The sequence below is a fragment of the Rutidosis leptorrhynchoides genome, chromosome 4 (assembly GCF_046630445.1).
Source record: "Rutidosis leptorrhynchoides isolate AG116_Rl617_1_P2 chromosome 4, CSIRO_AGI_Rlap_v1, whole genome shotgun sequence".
Classification (NCBI taxonomy): domain Eukaryota; kingdom Viridiplantae; phylum Streptophyta; class Magnoliopsida; order Asterales; family Asteraceae; genus Rutidosis; species Rutidosis leptorrhynchoides.
Window position 1 is genome coordinate 497,785,030 of NC_092336.1, and position 21,934 is coordinate 497,806,963.

Here is a 21,934-nt window from a genome sequence, read left to right on the forward strand (position 1 = left end):
GTCCTATTTTAAACATATAAGTTGTGTTTAACTTTTAGGTGGCATAACATCTTTACATTTACGGTTTCTTTGATTAAGAGTCGTCGTGCAACGCACGGGCTCTTAAAGGCTAGTATAAGTATAAATGTCGCCACTGATGCATATCATGTAGACGATATATTAATGTTAATTTAAAAGTGCTTACCTGAGGCACTAAACATTTTAATTTTAATGCTTAAAAGTGAACTACCTTTAGAAAACTTGTCCATACCTACTTCAAAAAATTGACAGAGCAGAATGTCCATGTCAGTTTAACAATATTATTTAAACTTACACACAAAATATAGCCTTTGATTACGTATCAAGTATGCTTGTATGCTTTCATTCAATTTATACATAAACTTATCAAACACCAAACCCAAAAATTCATGATATATAATTGACGTACATAAACGACTAGAAAGAAATCACATACAGTTTAAAAATTTAATCCAAATTGAACATCTGAACTCTAGCCACCAGTCGAAGCTCATTCTTCTTATGAATAACAATCCCAGGTGTTTTCACAACATCGATACATTTTGTCCCTTGTGGCATTTCCCAATCAAACGAGTAAAGCAGATTCGAAAGAATCAATTCCACCGTGGTAGCTCCTAACGCTATCCCTGGACACCCTCTTCGACCAGACCCAAACGGAATCAACTTAAAATCCGTACCTTTATAATCAATACTGCTACCCATGAACCTCTCTGGTTCGAACTCTTCTGGCCTTTTCCAACATTTGGGGTCTCGTCCTATTGCCCAAGCGTTCACATACACCATAGTCTTCTTGGGTATCTCGTATCCACCTAAAATACACCGTTCTCTTGATTCACGGGGGACTAATAGAGGTGTAACTGGGAACAGTCTAAATGTCTCTTTGATTACTGATTTTAGATAATCAAGCTTATTTAGATCGTCTTCGTGTACTTTTCCTTTGTTTCCGACAACATTTCTAACTTCTTGTTGAGCTTTCTTCATTGATTTGGGGTTCTTGATGAGCAGAGTCATGGCCCATACCACTGCAGAAGCACTTGTTTCAGTACCTCCTAACAAAATATTCTGCAAAATTGTGAATAAGTTGATTTTATACATAGAGCATCTATTGTGGGCATAGCCCAACAGTTCTCCTCATGTCATTTTTATCATGGGATAGGGAGATGTCACGAGTTCGATCCTTAGGGATACATGATTTTCTTTAAAACAATTGAACACCAATAATGGTGATATATATTGACCCTATAGGGAGGTTTACCGGATTCGTTCACGGACCTCTACCTGGAACACTGCCCGAATGGATGTGTTCCCGGGTACCGTCAATCGAGTTCGGGTTTCCGCCCGAATTTGTGTGTTACGTGCAAATGATGAGGGTTGTTGAAATAAATGATCTGCTGATGCAAAAAAATCGCCGTTAAAAAAGCATCTATTGCAAATTTAAAAAATAACTCATCAGTCAAAAAAAAAAAAAAAAAAAAAAAAAAAAAAAAAAAAAAAAAAAAAAAAAATCAACCCAAAAATAATAGTTCACCCTGCACTTTATATATTGCACAAGGTAATTGTCGCACTTGTGAGAAATAACTATCAAATAATATCGAACTTTCTAATTTTTCTTCATTTATTACTCTCAATCAATTTATTTTATAAATAAATTTAGTTAAAAATTTACATTTACATGTATTCATAGCCCCTTATAGCTACGAGTACGTTTAAACATATCATATTTAGGTTTTATTACTAAGTTGAATTAATTACAAAACTTAAATATTCCTTTTTAAATATTGACTTTGCTTATATAGTTTTGACAGTAGTGTTATTCTAAAAGGTTAATTATTAATTATAAATATGGAACTAATTTATATCTGGAATGTTTAAACGTAGCCTTAGAGCTACGTTTAACATTTTGCTATAAAAAGTATCTTAACTTTTAAAAAAATTATTAGTGGACAATTTTTTTAAGACATAGGAGTAAAAAAAATGAAAAATGTTCATGAAATAGATTGATTTGCTCACCATAAGTACACCTTTTATCTGATCAAAATTTAGACCAAACGAAGACTCTGAATCTTGTTTGAGCTTAAGCAAGATATCAACCATATCATCTTCAAGGTGAGATTTTTTACTCAAATGTTCATCGATGAGTTGTTGATAGAACTCATCCATGTCGTTAAAGATCTTTTCAAGTCTAGCAATGCTTCCATTGAGTTTATCAAGCCACCCCATAAAAGGAATATAATCTCTATAAAAGAAGTTAATTAGTATAGCTTGATTCTCTATAATAAGCTCCCGTAATCGTGCTAGCTCATATTGTCCGTTATAGGATATGTTTGGCAAAACTAGCTGGAAGCTGCAAGCGTTTAGCTGCAGGAGTTTAGCTGAAAGCGTTTAGCTGCAGGAGTTAGCTGAAAGCGTTTAGCTGAAAGCGTTTAGCTGAAGCTTTTTAAATGTATCTAATTGTTTGGCAAAGTAGCTGGAGCTGTTATAAAATAAGTAAAATGACAAAAATGGGCACGAGCAAAAAACCTAATGATACATATAAATATAAATATTTCTCATCCTTATAAAAGCACTACCATAAAACAAAACATTTAATAATATAAAACATGATACGTACTCTAATAAATTAATTAATTAAGTAATATTAATATTAATATATTATATTTATATATTTATATAATAGTAAAGATGAGTCGTGAATTCATATATTATCGAAAAACAAGTTAAAAGGCAGAATATCATATTTCTTTATTTGATATCTCTATTGGATATATCTCTAGTTGTATATTGGATATAATATTCTCTATTGGTATATATTAGAAAATGGATGCTCCATAATCAGTTAGATATACGTGGAAGAATTCTTAAGAGTCTAGAAGGGTATTTAAGTAACATACCGGACCAAACGCTGGTATACAAACTCAAACGCTACTCCCTATAGCGTTTAAATTTGGAGCTGTTTCATCTCATTAAAAGCTTTAAATTTGTTTTACCAAACGAAGCTATATATTATATAGGAGTTTTTTCTTAAAAGCTAAAAGCTTCAAAAAGCTTGAAAAAGCCTTCTCCCAAACATAGCCATAGTATCCAGACAGTTTCTTCCCAAAACCCACCCTACAAATAATATTGCAAGTGATAATCACCACAGTTTCACTCAAATTCACTACATTATTATTCATAGAAACTTGAGTCTTTATAGTATTCATCATGTCGAACACTTCTTCTTCACGAACCGAACCAAACATGTTCACTTGTTTTGTAGAAAACAAGTGAAGGGTACACAACTTTCTCATCTGTCTCCAATACTCGTTATAGCGTGATAAAGCGATGTCTTGGTTACAGAGGCCTATTACAGAAGATTAAATCGTTAGTTTTTAATACTTGTTCTGCCATTTCAGCAGTAGAAACAACAAGGGTATGTATGCCGCTAAGGCGCAACGACATTAAAGCTCCATAATGCTTTGAAAGACGCCATAGGTGTCCTGAGAGATCGGAGTTGTCAAGCTGGTGTAGATTTCCAATTATAGGAAGTCCCGGTGGTCCCGGCGGTAAACGGTCAGTGGTTTTTGTTAAAAAGGTTCTAAGTTTGGTTATGAGAAGTAGACCCAACACTGGGAAGGCTAAAAATATGATGAGAAATGAGATCATGGTTATCTATGATATTTGAAGTTTTGTATACACCGTGAGTTCAAGTCTCGTAATAAACTATTTGTAATTAGTGAGTGTTTTGTAATTCTATACTATGAAATAAGAAGTTATAAAATACTAATTTTAAGTTGTTAAGAATAAAATAAAATTATATGAATAAAGAAACTTTTTATTATACTAATAATGGAGTATGTAATTAATTAAGATAAACTTGTAATTATGTATTCTTATTTTTACGTCAGTTTGGGATCACTCAGAGGACTTAACTACCCACGCGTTCATCTTTCGTAGTTGCATAAACCACCCCTAATTACTGCCATGGAGAAAACCAGTACCTATTCGAGAGCATGGCTGGTAAAACCCCCTCCCCGATGCTCTTGCACTAAGCGAAAGGCGACCTAGGTGGATACTTCAGGTCAGGGATATGTGGATAACATTGATACAATGTTGCAGTCCAGCGGAGTCGAACTCCTAACCTCTCGTTAAGAGAGGCGGACCACTACCAGCTAAAGCTACAATTCAATATTTTGTGTATTTTTTTAAATGATATATACCGACAAAAACTGAATAGATTCTAGTATTTGGAAACAGACATGTAGAAAAACAAAATATCATTTTAAATATAAATATTATTTTTTTCATCATTAAACTAATTGAATTACTACTATTAGTAATAAAAATATATTTATTTATACATTCGTTACGGCTAACTTTTTAGCATAGGACGTCTGATATGGACCTCCACAACGCTTGTTAATATGTTACAAGACGTTAACACGATGGCATTGGGCAAATTACAACGTAAATGTTCAAAATGATATATTAAGCAAACTTATATTTGAAACATCTTTTTTTTATTCATTCTTACTTGCGGTTTGTTCTAGGAATTTGCAGATTATTAAAGGATGGATAGCTGTAATTAAAAGGATAAAGTAGCAGGTTGCTGTTGTAGATAAAGAGTTTTGAAGTCTTTCTTGAACTACTGGATTGGTGAACTGCTACTTAAGAAAAAGTTAGTTATCTGAAAGCCTGCCTATATTAACATTAACATTAACATTAATTACAATCAACACAGAATTATCTGCCACTTGGACCTTCTAGAAGAATCGTAACAAGCGAACTACCTCTGCTAACCTTAACTTGCTCTGCCAATAGCATTGTTCTCTTGAAGATATGATCATATCGTTTACCACAATCAACTATTCCATTCAGTCTACATTAATTAAAAAAAAATAGAAGAAATTAATATATTCTAACAACTAGTGAAATGATTCTAAACAAAAATACATGAACCATTTGTAATATTATTGTCAAACTGTAACACACGTTTACAGAAAAAGAAACAATGATGTGAAACGGTGTAATCACCTGCAAGACAACAATGATGTGACTTCCAAGTGATTATTACAATTCAATTTTTAGTTTCATTTTTTCTTTTTCACTTGCTCGGATATGGATTTTCAAGTGATTATTACAACATAAAGAATCATATAATAAACTGTTTAAGCCATGAACATAGGGTCTAAAAAATACCAAAGCATTAACATCATAAACTCACAATGCAATATTCCAATATCAGCTAGTATTTCCTAAATGAGAACTTTAATAGCATAAACTCATAAATAAAGCAATTAAAAGAGCTACACAACAATTAAACCCTAACATTAATTTTTACAAATTAATAAAACAAAATTACATGTTAATTGAGCAAGAATGATGTTGAAGCAAGTTTGAAATTGAGCAAGAATGATGCTGAAGCAAGTGGCTGAATCGGTGGTCAGTAGTGACGATGGTGGAAGAGGTGGAGGTGGTGAGTAACGACGATGGTGGAAGAGGTGGCGGTTGTGAGTAGTAGCGACGATGGTGGTGGTGATAGTGTGAGTGGCGATGGTGGGATGAAGTGAATTAGGTTTAATTTGGAAGAGAATTGAATTTTTTTTGTTTTCATCTAGTCCCGCTGCTGTACGCCTGTACATACTCCCCCTAATATTTTTTGGTTATTCAAACCGGTTTTAAAAAACAACCTGTTTCCTATAGTCTAAAACCGGTTTTTTAAATATCAGGTTTGCAAAGTGTACTTTTGAGACCGGTTTTTACAAAAAACCGGTTCGCCGTTTCCTTCTTTTTTAAAACTGGTTCTGATTCACTTTCCATACCTGTTTTTAGGGGTTTCTAAAGAAACCGGTTTCGTTTGGGGGTTTGCATTCTCATTTGTGTAGTAGTGCATCTTGGGCTTCTATTTAATTTATTGGGCTTAAAAGCATTGCAAGTTCAGCCCACTTTATCATATGGCGGTTTACATCATGCTCTATATAACCCTAATACTTTTAGGGTTGGAAGATTTCAGACGCCTACTGTACACTTTTTCTCTCAAAAGTTAATCATCAAATTGTTCAATCTCTCCAGTCATTATTCCTCTTCTTGAAAGAGTGATTTGTCAGTTGATTCACATCTTGTGGTTCGTTTGATTAGTTTTCCTGCACACTTTGATATTACGAGTGTGTGGTTGATAGATTAGTTCGATTTGGTTGTAATTTGTTCAGATCTGGAGATTGATTTGTTTTTCTGTTCTTGTGGTTGATGATTGTTGATTGATTTATCAATTTTTACATGGTATCAGAGCGAGTATGCTCTTAATTGAAGATCGGTTGAAGTTCTAGGGTTTTCTTGTTTCTGGTGTTCGTAGCTGTTAATTCTTTCGGGCTTCCTGGAGATTGCAAGTGGTTTGTGTAGGTTCGATTAACGGCCGTTGTTTGTGTTTTGTTCTTCCGCTGAATATTTTTTATTTCTTCCTGGTTCTTGTGATCTTCAAAGGGGAGTCTCGCGTTTATTCATATTATCTGGCTTTCTTAACTGCTTAATTGATTTTATTTGTGATCTGTTTTGTATCTGATATACAATTACTTGATTATTAAATCACTGTGCCCAACTCTTGATCCAAGTCCCTTGAGACTTGTGTAAACCTGATCAAGCACAGGTTGGATTTACTAATTATTTGATTGTACTTATTTGTTTCTTGTATCTGTTTGTTTTTCTTTTCTGTATGTCAAATATGGGTGATAGTACTTCTGTTACACAGATAAACAAGTTGGATTTTAGTGATCCACTTTATCTTCATGCTAATGATACTACTGGAACACCAATTATTGCAATAAAATTAAAAGGAACTGAGAACTATAATATCTGGAGTAGGTCAATGTTGTTGGCCTTATCAACAAAGAATAAATTGGGTTTTATTAATGGTACTGTAATAAGAAACACAAATGATGAAGTCCTTGGATCCCAATGGGATAGATGCAACTCAGTTGTGTTATCCTGGATTCTTGGATCTGTTTCAGAGGATCTTTACTATGGACAAATTTTTTCTACTAATGCAACTCAAGTGTGGACTGAATTAAAAGAGACTTATGATAAAATTGACACATCAATTATATATAATTTGCATCATCAAATTAATACTTTGAAACAAGGTGATAACACTCTCTCTGAATATTATCATAAGCTAAATACATTGTGGAAATAATATGATGCTATGGTGTCCTCACCTACTTGTACATGTAATATAGCTGCTTTTACTTGTCCTGCTGCAACTTCTGTTAAAGATCATAAAAAGATGATGAAATTAATGCAATTTTTAATGGGTTTAAGTGATGAATACACTGCTGTGAGAAGTAACATATTGTTGAGGGACACTGTTTTAGATGTAAAAAAGGCTTATGCTGTTATTTCAAGGGAAGAATCCCATAAGGGAATTACCACTGAAAAAATGTCAAAACCACAAGCAAGTGCTTTTATGTCTCAATCAAACAATTCATTCAATAAAACAGAAGGATATTCTAATAGTAACAACTATAATAGAAACCAGAATCAAACATTAAAATGCAAAAAATGCAATAAAATGGGTCATACAATTGAAAGATGTTTTGAAATCATTGGTTATCCACCTTCTTTTAAGAGAAGAACTAGTAATAATCAAAATGTTAATTCTGAAAATAAATCTTTTGCTAATCATAGTGTTACTAATAAAGAAGAATCTTCTGTTTCTGCTCCTGCAAGTCTTACAAATGATCAGCTTTTGAAGTTACTAAGTCTTATCAATGAGAATCCAACTCCTGTAGATGCAAATGCTAACATGGCAGGTAACTTTATGAATTGCAATACATTATTTAACACAAACTTTCAACAGTTTTTTAACAGCCACATAAATGAAAATTTCAAAAACAAAAACCAAGGCTGGATAATTGATTCTGGTGCTAATCAACACATGACTGTTTCAGAAAACGATTTAACTGATTTAATTGATATATCCAATTTAAACTTAACTGTGGGACATCCTAATGGTACACAGGCTAAAGTCATTAAAGTTGGAAATCTGAAATTGTCTAAAAATGTTATTTTATATGATGTGTTGGTTGTGCCTGCTTATTGTGTTAGTTTACTTTCTGTGTATAAACTTGCTAAAGATAGCAAACTAACTATAAGTTTTGATGAAAATAAATGCTTTATTCAGGACTTGAGAACAATGAAAACTGTAGGGACTGGTAGCCAGTCTGGTGGATTGTTTCTGTTTGATGAATGTGATGTGAATGATATAGGTATGTCATGTAATATATGTGTTCATTTTGTGTCTGTTGATCTATGACATACAAGGCTTGGTCATCCATCTGACCAAGTCTTAAAGGTGTTAAAACAAAAATTGAATCTGCAAAATTTTAAAGAAACTTGTCCCTGTGATATATGCCATAAGGCTAAACAAACCAGGGAGCCCTTTCCTCTAAGTGACCACAAGTCACAAGGGTTAGGTGATTTTATACTTTTGGATCTTTGGGGTCTTTTTAAAATTCAAAGTAGAGAAGGTTACAAATATTTTCTAACTGTTGTGGATGATTACTCTAGAGTTGTGTGGATTTTTTTGTTAAAAACTAAAGATGAAACTTATGACAATGTGTTAACTGTTGTAAATTTAATTGAAAATCAGTTTAATAAAAGAATAAAAGTCATAAGAAGTGATAATGGAACTGAATTTGTTAACAACAAAATGAATTTATTTGTAAAATCTAAAGGTATTGTGCATCAAACTTCTTGTGCACATACTCCACAACAGAATGGTATTGTAGAAAGGAAACATAGGCACTTGCTTAATGTAGCAAGAGCCCTTATGTTTCAAGGGGGTTACCACTTAATATGTGGAGTGATTGTATTTTAACTGCTTGCTATTTAATTAACAGGACTCCCTCAAGTGTGCTCTCTGGAAAGACCCCTTATGAATTTGTGTTTAAAAAGGACCCTAGTCTCTCCCACCTGAGATGTTTTGGTTGTCTTTGTTATGCTACTGTTTTAAATCCAGAAAATAAATTTTCTAGCAGATCTGTTAAATGTGTTCTTATTGGTTTTGGAAGTGTTCAAAAAGGTTACAAATTGTTAAATCTTGAAAATAGAAGTGTTGTTTTTTCAAGGGATGTTAAGTTTTATGAAAATGTTTTTCCTTTAAAACAAAATACTGATAGTTTGATTTTGGAAAAAGAAGAAGTTAATCATTTAAACTTTTTTGATCAAATATTTTTTAATAATCAAAACTCTCAAAGTCCCAATGATGAAGTGAGAGCAGCAACATATGATGGTGATGGCAGTAGTAGAAATAGTAATCCTGGTGATACCAGAACTGCTAGTGGTAGTTAAAGTAATCCCAGTCATGACAGAGTTCATGATGATGATAAAAGTAGCACACTGAGTGGTACTGGAAGTCCTAGTGGTTGCCAGAACACTTCTGCAACTCCCATGAATAATATATACTCTCCTGAGGGCAACTCTTTTTTAAACAGAAATAGTCCAACACATGTCCAGTCTTTGAGAAGGTCATCCAGAGAGACTGTCCTTCCTAAGAAATTTGATGATTTTATTGTAGAGGGCAAGGTAAAATATGATATTGAAAGAGTTGTAAACTATTCTTTTCTGAGTCTAGAAAATAGATGTTTTACATCTAATCTGAATAAAACACTTGAGCCTAAGTCTTATTATGAAGCTTCTAAAAATAATGTATGGAATGAAGCCAAGAATCTTGAAATGGAAGCACTTAATAGAAATAAGACTTGGATTATAACTGACTTACCTCCCAATAGAAAGCCTATTGGTAATAAATGAGTTTATAGAATTAAATATAAATCTAATGGTGAGGTTGAGAGATATAAAGCAAGACTTGTTGCTAAAGGCTATAATCAAAAGGAAGGTGTTAATTATGATGAAACTTTTTCTCCTGTTATAAAACATGTAAATGTAAGGTGTATTATTACTCTTGCTGTACAGAATAATTGGTCTTTATTTCAGTTGGATATTAATAATGCATTTTTTATGGAGATTTACATGAAGAAGTTTATATAAAACTGCCTGAAGGTTATTTTTCAAAAAATGATAAAAGAGTGTGTAAATTAATCAAGTCTTTATATGGTTTAAAGCAAGCCCCAAGGCAATGGAATTCAAAGTTGAATTCAGTCTTGATAGAGCATGGCTTTAAACAAAGCACTTGTGATCATTCTTTGTACATTCTGCATTCCAATGATGTTTTTATTGCTCTACTTGTTTATGTGGATGATATTGTTATAACTGGTAATAATCATGTTGAAATAGAAAAGTTTAAAGCTTTTCTAAAGTCAAAATTTATGATTAAGGATCTTGGAAAGTTGAAATATTTTTTGGGCATTGAAATATTGTCTAATGACAATGGAATCTGTATGAATCAAAGAAAATATTGCTTAGAGCTTTTGAATGATTATGGGATGCTTGGATGTAAGCCAATAGGTACTCCTATTGAAGCTAATATGAATGTGCAATGTGATCCAAGTGAAAAAGATGGTTTACTTAAAAATATTACAGAATATCAAAAGTTAGTGGTAGGTTAATTTATTTAACCTTAACAAGACCTGACAAAGCTTATTCTGTCCATGTGTTGAGTTAGTATATGCATGCTCCTCTTGTTTCACACTTTAATCTGGCTTTTAGAGTTCTAAGATACTTGAAAGGAGCTCCTGGAAAAGGAGTACAATTTGTTAAAAGTGAAGGTATTAAAATGCATGCATATAGTGATTCTGATTATGCAAAATGTAAAATGGACAGAAAATCTGTTACAGGGTATTTAGTGTATCTTTGTGGTTCACTTGTGTTTTGGAAAAGTAAAAAACAAGCTACTATTTCTAGATCTTCAACTGAAGCTGAATATAGAGCTTTGGGTTCTGCTGCTTGTGAAATTGTATGGATTAAAAATTTGTTGCTTGAACTCAACATAAATGTTGAGCTGCCTGTTAATCTGTTTTGTGATAATAATTCAGCCTTACAGCTTGTAGCTAACCCTGTATTTCATGAAAGGACAAAACACTTTGAGGTAGATGTTCATTATATAAGAGAAAAGGTAGCTACAGGTATTATCAACACTGTTAGAGTTGATTCTAATAAAAAACTTGCAGACATTTTGACCAAGGGGCTTACAGTGAGACAACATGAATTTTTGGTCAAGCAATTGGGCATGCTTGACTTGTTTCAAAATAAGTTTGAGGGGGAATGTTCAAAATGATATATTCAGCAAACTTATATTTGAAACATCTTTTTTTATTCATTCTTACTTGCGGTTTGTTCTAGGAATTTGCAGGTTATTAAAGGATGGATAGCTGCAATTAAAAGGATAAAGTAGCAGGTTGCTGTTGTAGATAAAGAGTTTTGAAGTCTTTCTTGGACTACTGGATTGGTGAACTGCTACTTAATTTATTAAAGACATCTTGGGCTTCTATTTAATTTATTGGGCTTAAAAGCATTTGTGATGACCCGAAAATTTCTGACCAAATTTAAACTTAATCTTTGTATTATTAACATTTCTGACACGATAAGCAAAGTCTGTAAAACTGAATCTCAAAAATTTTGAACTACTTTTATATATTTAAATACCCTTCGGTTATTTTCGACGATTCGCGAACAATTATATGTAAATAGATACATATATACTATAACTTGAAAAGGTAACAATGTATTAATTATTTGATACCGTACATTAAACTTATTGGTTTAAATATCTATTTGAATATATATGATAAGTTGAAATATTTATTATTAAAATTTATTTATAAATAACTTTCAATGTGTATTTAAAAACTGATTTATGTATATTAAAAAGATATATACATATATATAATTTCAAGTTATTTAGTAAACGATAGTAACATTTTCAAATTGCTACAGTACCCAAAATGCTACAGTGTTTTCGAAAATCACTATTTGCTACAGTGAAATTGACTTTGCTACAGTGACTTTGCTACAGTAACTTTGCTACAGTGGTATAGTTTATGGATGCTTTAAGACTGTATTTTGACAAAGGTACGATTCACGAAACGTAAAGTACAAGTTTTCTCAGTATACGATAGGACGTTCGAAAAATCGAAACCGGGACATAAGTCGAGTGACGACGTACGACTTATCGGAACGAAAATTACAAGTCAACTATGCACGTGAATATAATATATTATATATATAATTAATATAAATTATATATAATATATATTATTTTTAAAATATGTCGACAAGCTTGATGACAAACAATATGTGAGCTGGAAGGGGAGGCCATGCGATCGCATGGCCACAGGCCTTCAAACCCATGCGATCGCATGGCAGTGTTTGTCAGGCCACATCTATAAATTCCAGTGTTTTCGCTCGATTAAAATCACACACATATACAAATATATATACTCCGTAATATTATTTATTTATTTATTATTATTATTATTATTATTATTATTATTATTATTATTATTATTATTATTATTATTATTATTATTATTATTAATATTATTATTAATCGTATTATTTTTTATTATTAGTGTTATTATTTTTGCGATACAAAAATAATAATGTACATAAAATATTACGACGGAGTGCTGTCCAAGTAATTTTCAAAACGAGTTTCCGAGCGAGCTAGAGTTAAGGAAAATATGGGTTATTGCCAAGGAAATTATGGGTAATGTTCGGGGGTATTTTTGTGAATCAAACCTCGTGTTTATCATCTCCGATGCGTCTACGTGCTTTCCTGCAATATTGTATATCAATATTAAACTGTGAGTTTCATATGATCCCTTTTACTCTTTACGTTTTTGGGCTGAGAATACATGCAATGCTTTTATAATTGTATTACTAAATGGATACAAATGCTAAAACTGATTTTGCGTGAGTTTCATTTGCTCCCTTTTTAATTGCTTTTGCAATATACATTTTTGGGCTGAGAATACATGCAATTTATTTTAAACGCAATGGATACAAGTACATACTTAATTCTACACTGAGTTTAAACCGAAAATCCCTTAGCTTTGGTAACTAGTAACTGCCAGTACATAGGATGTGGATTGGTGGGCGCGAATAATAGTATATGGACCCATAGGGCTTGACATCCCCGTCCGAGCTAGAGCGCTAGCCTTTTAACGGACGTGTGTTATTTGAGTTTAGGACACGTTGGTTTGCGTGTATTAAAACGAATGGGGTATTTATCATTATAACGTTAAAGTTTAGTTACCAGGGTGCTCTGTTATGTAGAATCTATTGATAAACGTTTCTGGATGAAACAACTGAAATCTTGTGATACATTTTTATATAATCTATTGATAAACGTTTCTGGATGAAACAACTGAAATCTTGTGATCCATTTTTATATAATCTATTGATAAACGTTTCTGGATGAAACAACTGAAATCTTGTGATCCACTTTTATATACAGATTATGCGAAACACTAAAACTATGAACTCACCAACCTTTGTGTTGACACTTGTTAGCATGTTTATTCTCAGGTTTCCTAGAAGTCTTCCGCTGTTTGCTTATATGTTAGACAAGCTATGTGCATGGAGTCATACATGGCATATTTTTCAAGAAAACGTTGCATTCACCAAATCATCACCATGTATCTTATTTTGACTGCATTGTCAATGGAAGTACTATTGTAAACTATTATTTACAGTGATTGTCTATATGTAGAAATCATCAAATGTCGAAAACCTTTGATTTAAATATTCATTTATGGTGTGCCTTTTCAAAAGAATGCAATGTTTACAAAACGTATCATATAGAGGTCAAATACCTTGCAATGAAATCAATGAATGACGTATTGTCCATATGGATTTGGAGCGATCGTCACAGCATTGCAAGTTCAGCCCACTTTATCATATGGCGGTTTACATCATGCTCTATATAACCCTAATACTTTTAGGGTTGGAAGATTTCAGATGCCTACTGTACACTTTTTCTCTCAAAAGTTAATCATCAAATTGTTCAATCTCTCCAGTCATTATTCCTCTTCTTGAAAGAGTGATTTGTTAGTTGATTCACATCTTGTGGTTCGTTTGATTAGTTTTCCTTCACACTTTGATATTACGAGTGTGTGGTTGATAGATTAGTTCGATTTGGTTGTAATTTGTTCAGATTTGGAGATTGATTTGTTTTTCTATTCTTGTGGTTGATGATTGTTGATTGATTTATCAATTTTTACAGTAAACCACAATGTTCGTTTTTACTGATGTAACGAAAGATCTGATTGACTTGGTGATGTTGTAGACGTTGGTGGAGGAGCGGACGACTTAATTTGTTTTTTTTTTTTATATATACATATTTTTTTCTAAATATAACTTTTTATTCAACTGCGAGTAAAATTTAAACCAAAGCAATAACATTCCATTCATCATATTAATTCTTCTTTGTTGTTGGTTGATGATTGAGTTTGATTGAGCCTTTAATTAATATCTCGTGTACGCATATACAAAAGAAATAAAATTAGACTCAAATGACTTTAATTAATGGTTATATACCATTCCTGTAATCACTATTATTAATATTAATTAATAACTAATGGTTACTCAAATGATTTTAATTAATGGCTATTATTATTGTCGTTGTTAGTATAATAACACAAACTTAACCACTACTTTATCATTATCCATTCTTAATGAGCTACGTTGATAACTCAATAATGTATGTAGACCTTTGAGGTGTACAGATATATTTAATTGCTATATAGGGTATGGCAATTAAACTTTTATTACATTATGCCCGCAATTAAACTACTAATCACAAATTGAACTGCGACAAGATTTTTATACAAACATAGCATTTAAGTAATTATATTGTAGTAATCTTTGACATATACCATGGTTCTGTTATGTCATTTTCTTATAAATTTGAGAAGTGTACCTGTTGTTGACGGCGAGGATGCAAAATACGAAGAGATATGACATCAACCGGATGAAAACTGAAGGTATTCCAAAAAGTGAAAATCCATTAACACCCAGAACAAAACCTACGACGATAACGACGGCGGTTTCAAATGATTCAACGGAGGTAAAACACAATCGCTACCAGGAAATCAAAACCCATAAGGGTGGATGATAATCGCACAAACAAATCAGCAGAATCCCAGAAGATAACCGCGCCACAGAGAAGATAACCGGCGCACCTAGATGGTAAACCATCGGATCTTATGATGGTTCAGCACGAATTCCTAAGAAAACCACGATTAATTTGCACAATTTGCAAAGGGGTTGAGAAACCCTAGATTTGAGAAGATGATCAGGTAGGTGGGCAAGGGTTAATCAGGGTTTGGTATCTGCTTATTTTATATAGGGTAAGTGAAGTGTCATTTTTTGGTGAGTTTGTTAAGCAAACGACCAAATTCTTGGTGGTTGTTAGTATATAAGGTTAATAAAGTATATTTAGCAAAGAAACCGACTGCCTGCGAATATGCAGGGTGTTCATCATTTGATTTCAAATTGTTTAATTCAAAAATCAAATCAAATGGAAATTGAAAGAATCAAACGTTATTTGAATTTCTTTTCTTTTCAGTTTTCAAATTTGAATTCGGTTAAACCAAAAACAGGATTCGACTAATAAATATTTATGTACTAATATTAATATATAGACCGAAAACCAATATTTAAATTCGACATTTTATTATTATTTTGGTTAATTACATATACATTTTTTTTATTTTTTTTATTTAACAGAAGAAAATTCAGTTTTTGATTCCAGTTCGATTTCGGCTTTGAAATTTGAATTTGGGTTTCAGTTTTGCCTTTAAAATTTTCAAAGCCTAATCGAATAAACCAAGAAAACCCAAACCAAACCATTGAACACCTCTATCAATGAAAGCCTTTGTAATCGCTCTTCTAGCTCATTGATAGAGAGTTTTTGTTTAATGAATTTGTGTTCCAAATAAAAAAAAAGCCCTAAAGTGTATAGATTGATAAGGTTCTCATGTTCAGATTATTCAGGATTTGTAAAGATTTGTAATCCGATGTATGCGGCTTAATTGATTTATCTCGGCACTATTTCAACCTTTGTTTAGCCACTTCAAGATATGCTTATATTGAGATTGGAACCTAAAATTTCTTAAACCCTAATCACTAAGCTATCTTGAAATAAAAATTACATGATATAAATAGATATTCCACGGTTAATCAAACCCCAAAGCCTCCTTTATAAATAGAAATAGGAATTACATGAACTACACAGCGTCAAACCAAACAAGAGCAATCACATATTCATATGGTTCTCTTAACTATCTTCCCTTCATGGCTCCTTACAACAACACTAGTTTCGTTCATTCTGTTTACCATTTCATACACTCTAAGATCATATGAGTCATCCAATGTCCCCAATTCTCCACCAAACCCTCCAAAACTTCCCATAATTGGAAACTTGCATCAACTAATTGGTAAACCTCGTCATGAAGCCCTCTGAAAACTTTCCAAAAAATATGGCCCCATTATGCAAATTCATATCGGTTTAAAACCTTTCCTTATCATCTCTTCACCATCCATGGCCAAACAAATTTTGAAAACTCAAGATCATATAATTTGTTCCCGTCCAAAGACTCAAGCCTCCAAATTAATAACATACAATTATTTGGATGTTGCGTTTTCACCTCAAAGTGACCGTAGGCGGGAAATGCGTAATGATACCGCAACCCGCAGGCGCACCACATATGTATGCGGGCAATCATTATTGTGCGTATGCGTGTTCTTGTGTGCGGTATGCAGCGTGCGATTGCCTTTGTTTCCGGTACGGCGGTTGCTTAGCTGTCAAGTAAATATCTTTTCCATAATTATATTCGTGATTCGGGGGAGTCAGTTATGGATGAGATTATCATGATCTGGGACGGTTCTAGAATTAGGGTTTGCCTATAAATACAAACCCTAATCATCATTCACCGGACACGGCACATTACGTAACCATCACATACGATACACATTACGTAAAACAGCATCATTCAGCATCTTTTCAAGGTTAACAGGTTAGTCTTTTGTAAGCTAGTACCTACGACCTTATTTGGGGCCTCTTGATCGACGACCGTTATCGGAGGTGGACTTAATCACTTGGCCACCCCGCTGACATCATCATGTCGGCCAGGGTTATTCACGGTAGCCGGACCGGAGAGCCACGTTCTAAGCTCCTTAAACCCCCCTTTATATATTGAGTAGGCATATTAAACCCTACAGTTAAAATATGCATGATCAAGTGGTGCTTTCATTGAGAGTCGAATTAATTCAAGACTGTTTAATTGTTTTTTCTTTTAAGGTTTTGAATTGTATGACTCGTTATTTACAAAATTTTTGAATTTTTTCTTTAACAGTATCATGACTTCCGAGGAATCATCGGAACATACCCAAACAGATATTCAGAACGCACCGTCTGGTAGTCAACAGACACCGGTTATGACTACGAGGGCGGCTATTCAGGCGGGGTACATGATGTACCCTCCACCTATATCCGGCGAACCCTTTCAGAGGTACAAGCCGATATATTCAGACAGGGTTACACCGCCAAGAGAAAACTCACCAGTCACAACCACGCGGTTGGACTTTTCGTCAGTGGATCCAAGGGTCATCTTGGTAGGCAATAGCGGTGGAACAATGGGACCGCATGTGGTTTGCTGCGGCCAGGTACCTATTTACAGTACCACTGTTTCAATACCTCTGCATACGCAGAGCATTCAGCAGAATTCGTCATTTACACCGTTGCAACCTTGGCAACCACCGCGCCCAGTTTCGCAATTTTTAACTCCTACGGATGCGCAGGCGTTACTTAATAGTTGGGGGTTTGGTGTCATCCCAGATGCAAACTCTCATTGGGCGCCGATAACAGCACAGCAGCAAAGCACATCGCATATAGTTGGGCTTTTAAGTGTGTATCCTCAGGTTTCGCAGATATCTGCGCCACAGGTTTCGCTTCCTTTACAACCACCTGTGTACTCTGCGTCTTCAAGTTATCCCTCTTTTCCAACGCAGCAGCCTTGGTTATATCCGCAGACGCAGGGTCAACCTTGGCAAAATGTTCAAGGGCAGGCAAATCTTGCAAGTCAATTCATGCAGGCCGCACCTCCTGATATGGTTCACTTATTTTCACAACCTGACTTTGTTCAGGACATGATGAAGCGTTTTTTTTTGCAAACTTGAAAGGGGATCCTGTTAAACCACCCTTCGATCTACCGACTACCTTTGACAAGTTTCCTCCGCATATATCCGCATACCTGTTTCCATCAGCACCAAAGATACCTAGCACGTTGGGTACTTACAATGGCCTGACCGATCCAGATGATTTTTTACAGCGTTTCGAAGGCGCAATGCGCACTCAAAGTTGGGTGGATCCGGTTGCGTGTCAGATATTTCCTATGACACTACAGGGTATTGCTCGTGAGTGGTTTAATAAGTTGCCGGCGGGTAGTATTGCCGGGTTTATGGATCTGCGGACAAAGTTTTTGCTGCAATATCAGAATCAGAGACCACGCATGCGCACTCACATTGAATGCCATGACATCGTGCAGAAGTCCAAGGAATCTTTGGGCGAATTTCTCACAAGGTATACTAATGAGTGCCCGCGTATACCAGATCTCAAACCAGAGCAACAGATTTCCGGACTCATACATGGTATAAACTCAGAACGTCATCCAACACTGGTAAGGCGTCTGCACCATACAGTCCCAACAACTTATGCTGAGGCGCTTAATGAATGCCACGACTATATGCGGAGTGGCGAAGATAATGACATCCCAACAGCTAGCTCACGCAACGAGAGGAAGGACGATGATGATCGTTCGCGCGATCAAAATCGTGGTAACAACTCTCGCGGAAGGTATCCTAGCGGTGGTCCTATCAGGAATGATAGAGGGAAATCAAGTGGCAATTATCGAAACAATAATCAGCGCGGCATCAATAATCAGAACTATGCGCTGCTCAAAAGTTTGTCCAAAACGCCCAAGGAAATTTTGGCAACGGAGCCAGTGTGCGCTACCTTCGCGGTTCCAACTCCGCTTACAGAATTTGGCAAGCGGGACAAAACAAAGTATTGTGAATTTCATGACGATTATTGTCTCAACACCAATCGGTGTAAAAACTTGATGGAAAGGGTTCTGGAAGCGCTTCGCGCGGGCAAATTGGATCATCTAAAACCACCTAAAAAGGATAAGGGAAAGGCCGCAGAAGAGACTTCGAAGTCTAAGACTTTCGCGTGGCAGAAAGTTGACAAAGCGAAAAATGCCGACTTAACCATTAACATGGTTGACGCAGAGAAAATCAGCCAGCGGAGAAAGTACAATGATCACCAGGATTGGGAGCTTCTCCCAATCACTTTCCCTCATGTAATGTCAATTGATTCTATTAATGAGCCCATTATCATCAAGTGTCGCATCCCTGATTGCGGAATCCAGATTAAGCGCATGCATGTTGACACTGGCAGCGGTGTCGATATTATGTATGAGCATTGTTATCGTTTCCTTCCGGCAGAAGTCAAAGCGCAGTTACGCCAGCCTGATATTACGCTATCAGGGTTTTCCGGAGAAAACTCGTGGCCGCTAGGCCGAATAATATTAATGATAGAGCTTGCGGATGACAGGAACCCGCATATGATCAGGCATGAATTGGTCGATTTTTATGTGGTTCGTTCAATTTCACGATATAACGCACTGCTAGGGAGAAACTTCATACGGCGTTTCAACATCATCCCATCGGTAGTGCATGGTTTGATTAAGTTTCCCACAGTAGGAGGCATTGCCACAGTTGCATCACATCAAGCAACCGAGCTGTGTGGCTCTGTCGCGTCTGTAAGCGCTCCTAGCGTAGGAGAGCAACTTGCAAACTGTGCAGTAATAGCAAACCGCTTACATCCGGATAAGCGAATTAAAATCGGCGCAGGCTTGTCAGCCAAAACGAAGGGCAAGTTGCATGAAATACTGTCAGCTAACGCAGATATTTTCGCATGGCGTGAGTCAGACATGACCGGGGTTCTGCGGGATATTGCGGAACATAAGTTAAACGTTAATCCATCATTGACACCCGTTAGGCAAAAGAAGCGGCATATGGCCCTAGACCGCAGTGATTGGTTGTGCGCAAAGGTGGACAACCTTGTCAAAGCAAACATTCTGCGGGAAGTGCGTTATCAGACGTGGGTTGCAAATCCTGTGTTGGTAAAAAAGGCTGACGGTAACTGGCGAATGTGCGTTGATTTCAAGGACATTAATAAGGCATGTCCTAAGGACAACTACCCTCTCCCGGAGATAGACTGTAAGGTAGAATCACTATCGGGATTTAGGTACAAGTGTTTTTTGGACGCATACAAGGGTTATCACCAAATCTTAATGGCTGCGGAAGATGAGGACAAGACTGCTTTTCATACGCCGCAGGGTATTTATTGTTACACGAAGATGCCTTTCGGTTTAAAGAATGCGGGCGCGACCTATCAGCGTGTAATTGACGCAGCATTCAAGCACCAAATCGGTAGAAATCTTGAAGCGTACGTCGACGACTTGGTAATTAAAAGTAACACCGAAGAAGACATGCTCGCGGACATCCTGGAAACGTTTGCATCTCTGTGCAGGATCAACATGAAGCTTAACCCGCTTAAATGTAGTTTTGGGGAAGAGGAAGGCAAGTTTTTAGGTCATGTGGTGACATCGCGGGGTATCAAGGCCAATCCCAAAAAGATTGAAGCCATTGATAATTTGCCATCTCCGAAGACAAAGAAAGATGTGCATAGTCTAACGGGGAAGCTTGCGGCTATCACACGGTTTCTGTCGAAAGCCGCAGAACGACAGTTACCATTCTTCAATACTTTGAAAAATTGTTTGAAGAAAAAAGACTTCGTATGGACTCAGGAAGCAGAATCAGCCTTTCAGGAGATGAAAAAGGTGCTTGCGGAATTACCAACACTTACTGCGCCAGTATCAGGAGAAACGCTAACGCTGTACCTCGCGGCATCAAAGGAAGCTGTCAGCTCAGTCCTCATCGCGGATCACGGAAAGGTAATTCATTAATTTACATGCTTTATTTATATCGCAGAAATTTAACGACTGAGGTTTTTCTCAGACGCAAATGCCGGTCTACTTCGTAAGCAAAACGCTGACATCAAGCAAAGTAAACTACTCACCAATAGAAAAGCTTGTATATGCGCTGGTCCATACGGCGCGGCGTTTGCGCCGATATTTTCAAGCACATCCAATCGTGGTTCTAACTGATCAACCAATCAAACAGGTTGGTAAACGCCTACTTTGCGGCAATGACCGGGGTTACCGCATTGACTAACGCAATCATTTTTCTTTCAGGTGTTATACAAGCCTGAGATTTCTGGCCGAATGGCTAAGTGGGCAGTTGAATTAGGTTAACATGAAATAAATTTCTCTTCGCGCAGTGCGGTTAAGGGTCAAATACTTGCTGATTACCTAGCAGAATTACCTGCGGATGTCGAGGCGTCAGCAGAACATCAGGATACACCTGCACCAACTTTGTCACCATGAGAATTGTACACCGATGGTGCGTGCAGCGCATCTGGTGCAGGTGCGGGTATAATTTTAACAGGCCCAGATGGCAAAGAGCATACATACGCACTGCGGTTTAATTTTGCTGTTACGAACAACGAAGCAGAGTATGAGGCTCTGTTAGCAGGTATGCGCATTGCGCATAAGTTAAATGTTAAAATTTTGCACGCATATATGGATTCAAAGCTAGTATGCAGTCAGGTCAGCGGAGATTTCGAAGCGCATGACATAGCCATGCAGCAATATCTATCGCTTGTTCACAACCTCGCTGACTAATTTGAAGCTTTTCAAATCTCCCACGTAATGCGGGGGCAAAACAAGAAGGCGGATGCGCTAAGCAAACTGGCTGCCTTGGCTTTTGATCATATGGGGAAGAAAGTTCTAATAGAAGAGCTCAATGCGAAATCCATTGTTATGATGCCTTTAGTGGCACCAGTTGAGGAATCAAGCTC

At 35.7% G+C, this 21,934-nt stretch overlaps 1 protein-coding gene and 2 pseudogenes across 1 annotated transcript; 2 read left to right on the forward strand and 1 right to left on the reverse strand.

Moving 5' to 3' along the window:
* Positions 1 to 465: 465 nt before the first annotated feature.
* Positions 466 to 3,660, reverse strand: LOC139842412 (cytochrome P450 71A9-like; annotated as a pseudogene).
* A 3,052-nt stretch (positions 3,661 to 6,712) lies between these two features.
* On the forward strand, positions 6,713 to 9,339 carry LOC139842413 (uncharacterized). Its single transcript, XM_071832555.1, has 4 exons — positions 6,713 to 7,130; positions 7,227 to 8,255; positions 8,724 to 8,790; positions 8,889 to 9,339. Exons 1-4 carry the CDS (start codon positions 6,713 to 6,715, stop codon positions 9,337 to 9,339), a joined length of 1,965 nt encoding a protein of 654 aa, XP_071688656.1.
* A 6,880-nt stretch (positions 9,340 to 16,219) lies between these two features.
* LOC139904291 (parthenolide synthase-like) overlaps positions 16,220 to 21,934 on the forward strand; it is a 34,158-nt pseudogene continuing 28,443 nt past the window's right edge.

Coding starts and splice junctions, on each gene's coding strand:
- LOC139842413 (XM_071832555.1), top strand. CDS start 6,713: ATGGGTGATAGTACTTCTGTTACACAGATAAACAAGTTGGATTTTAGT. Junction 7,131..7,226: donor AATTAATACTTTGAAACAAG/GTGATAACACTC, acceptor CATGTAATATAG/CTGCTTTTACTTGTCCTGCT. Junction 8,256..8,723: donor ATGTGATGTGAATGATATAG/GTATGTCATGTA, acceptor TAAAATCTAAAG/GTATTGTGCATCAAACTTCT.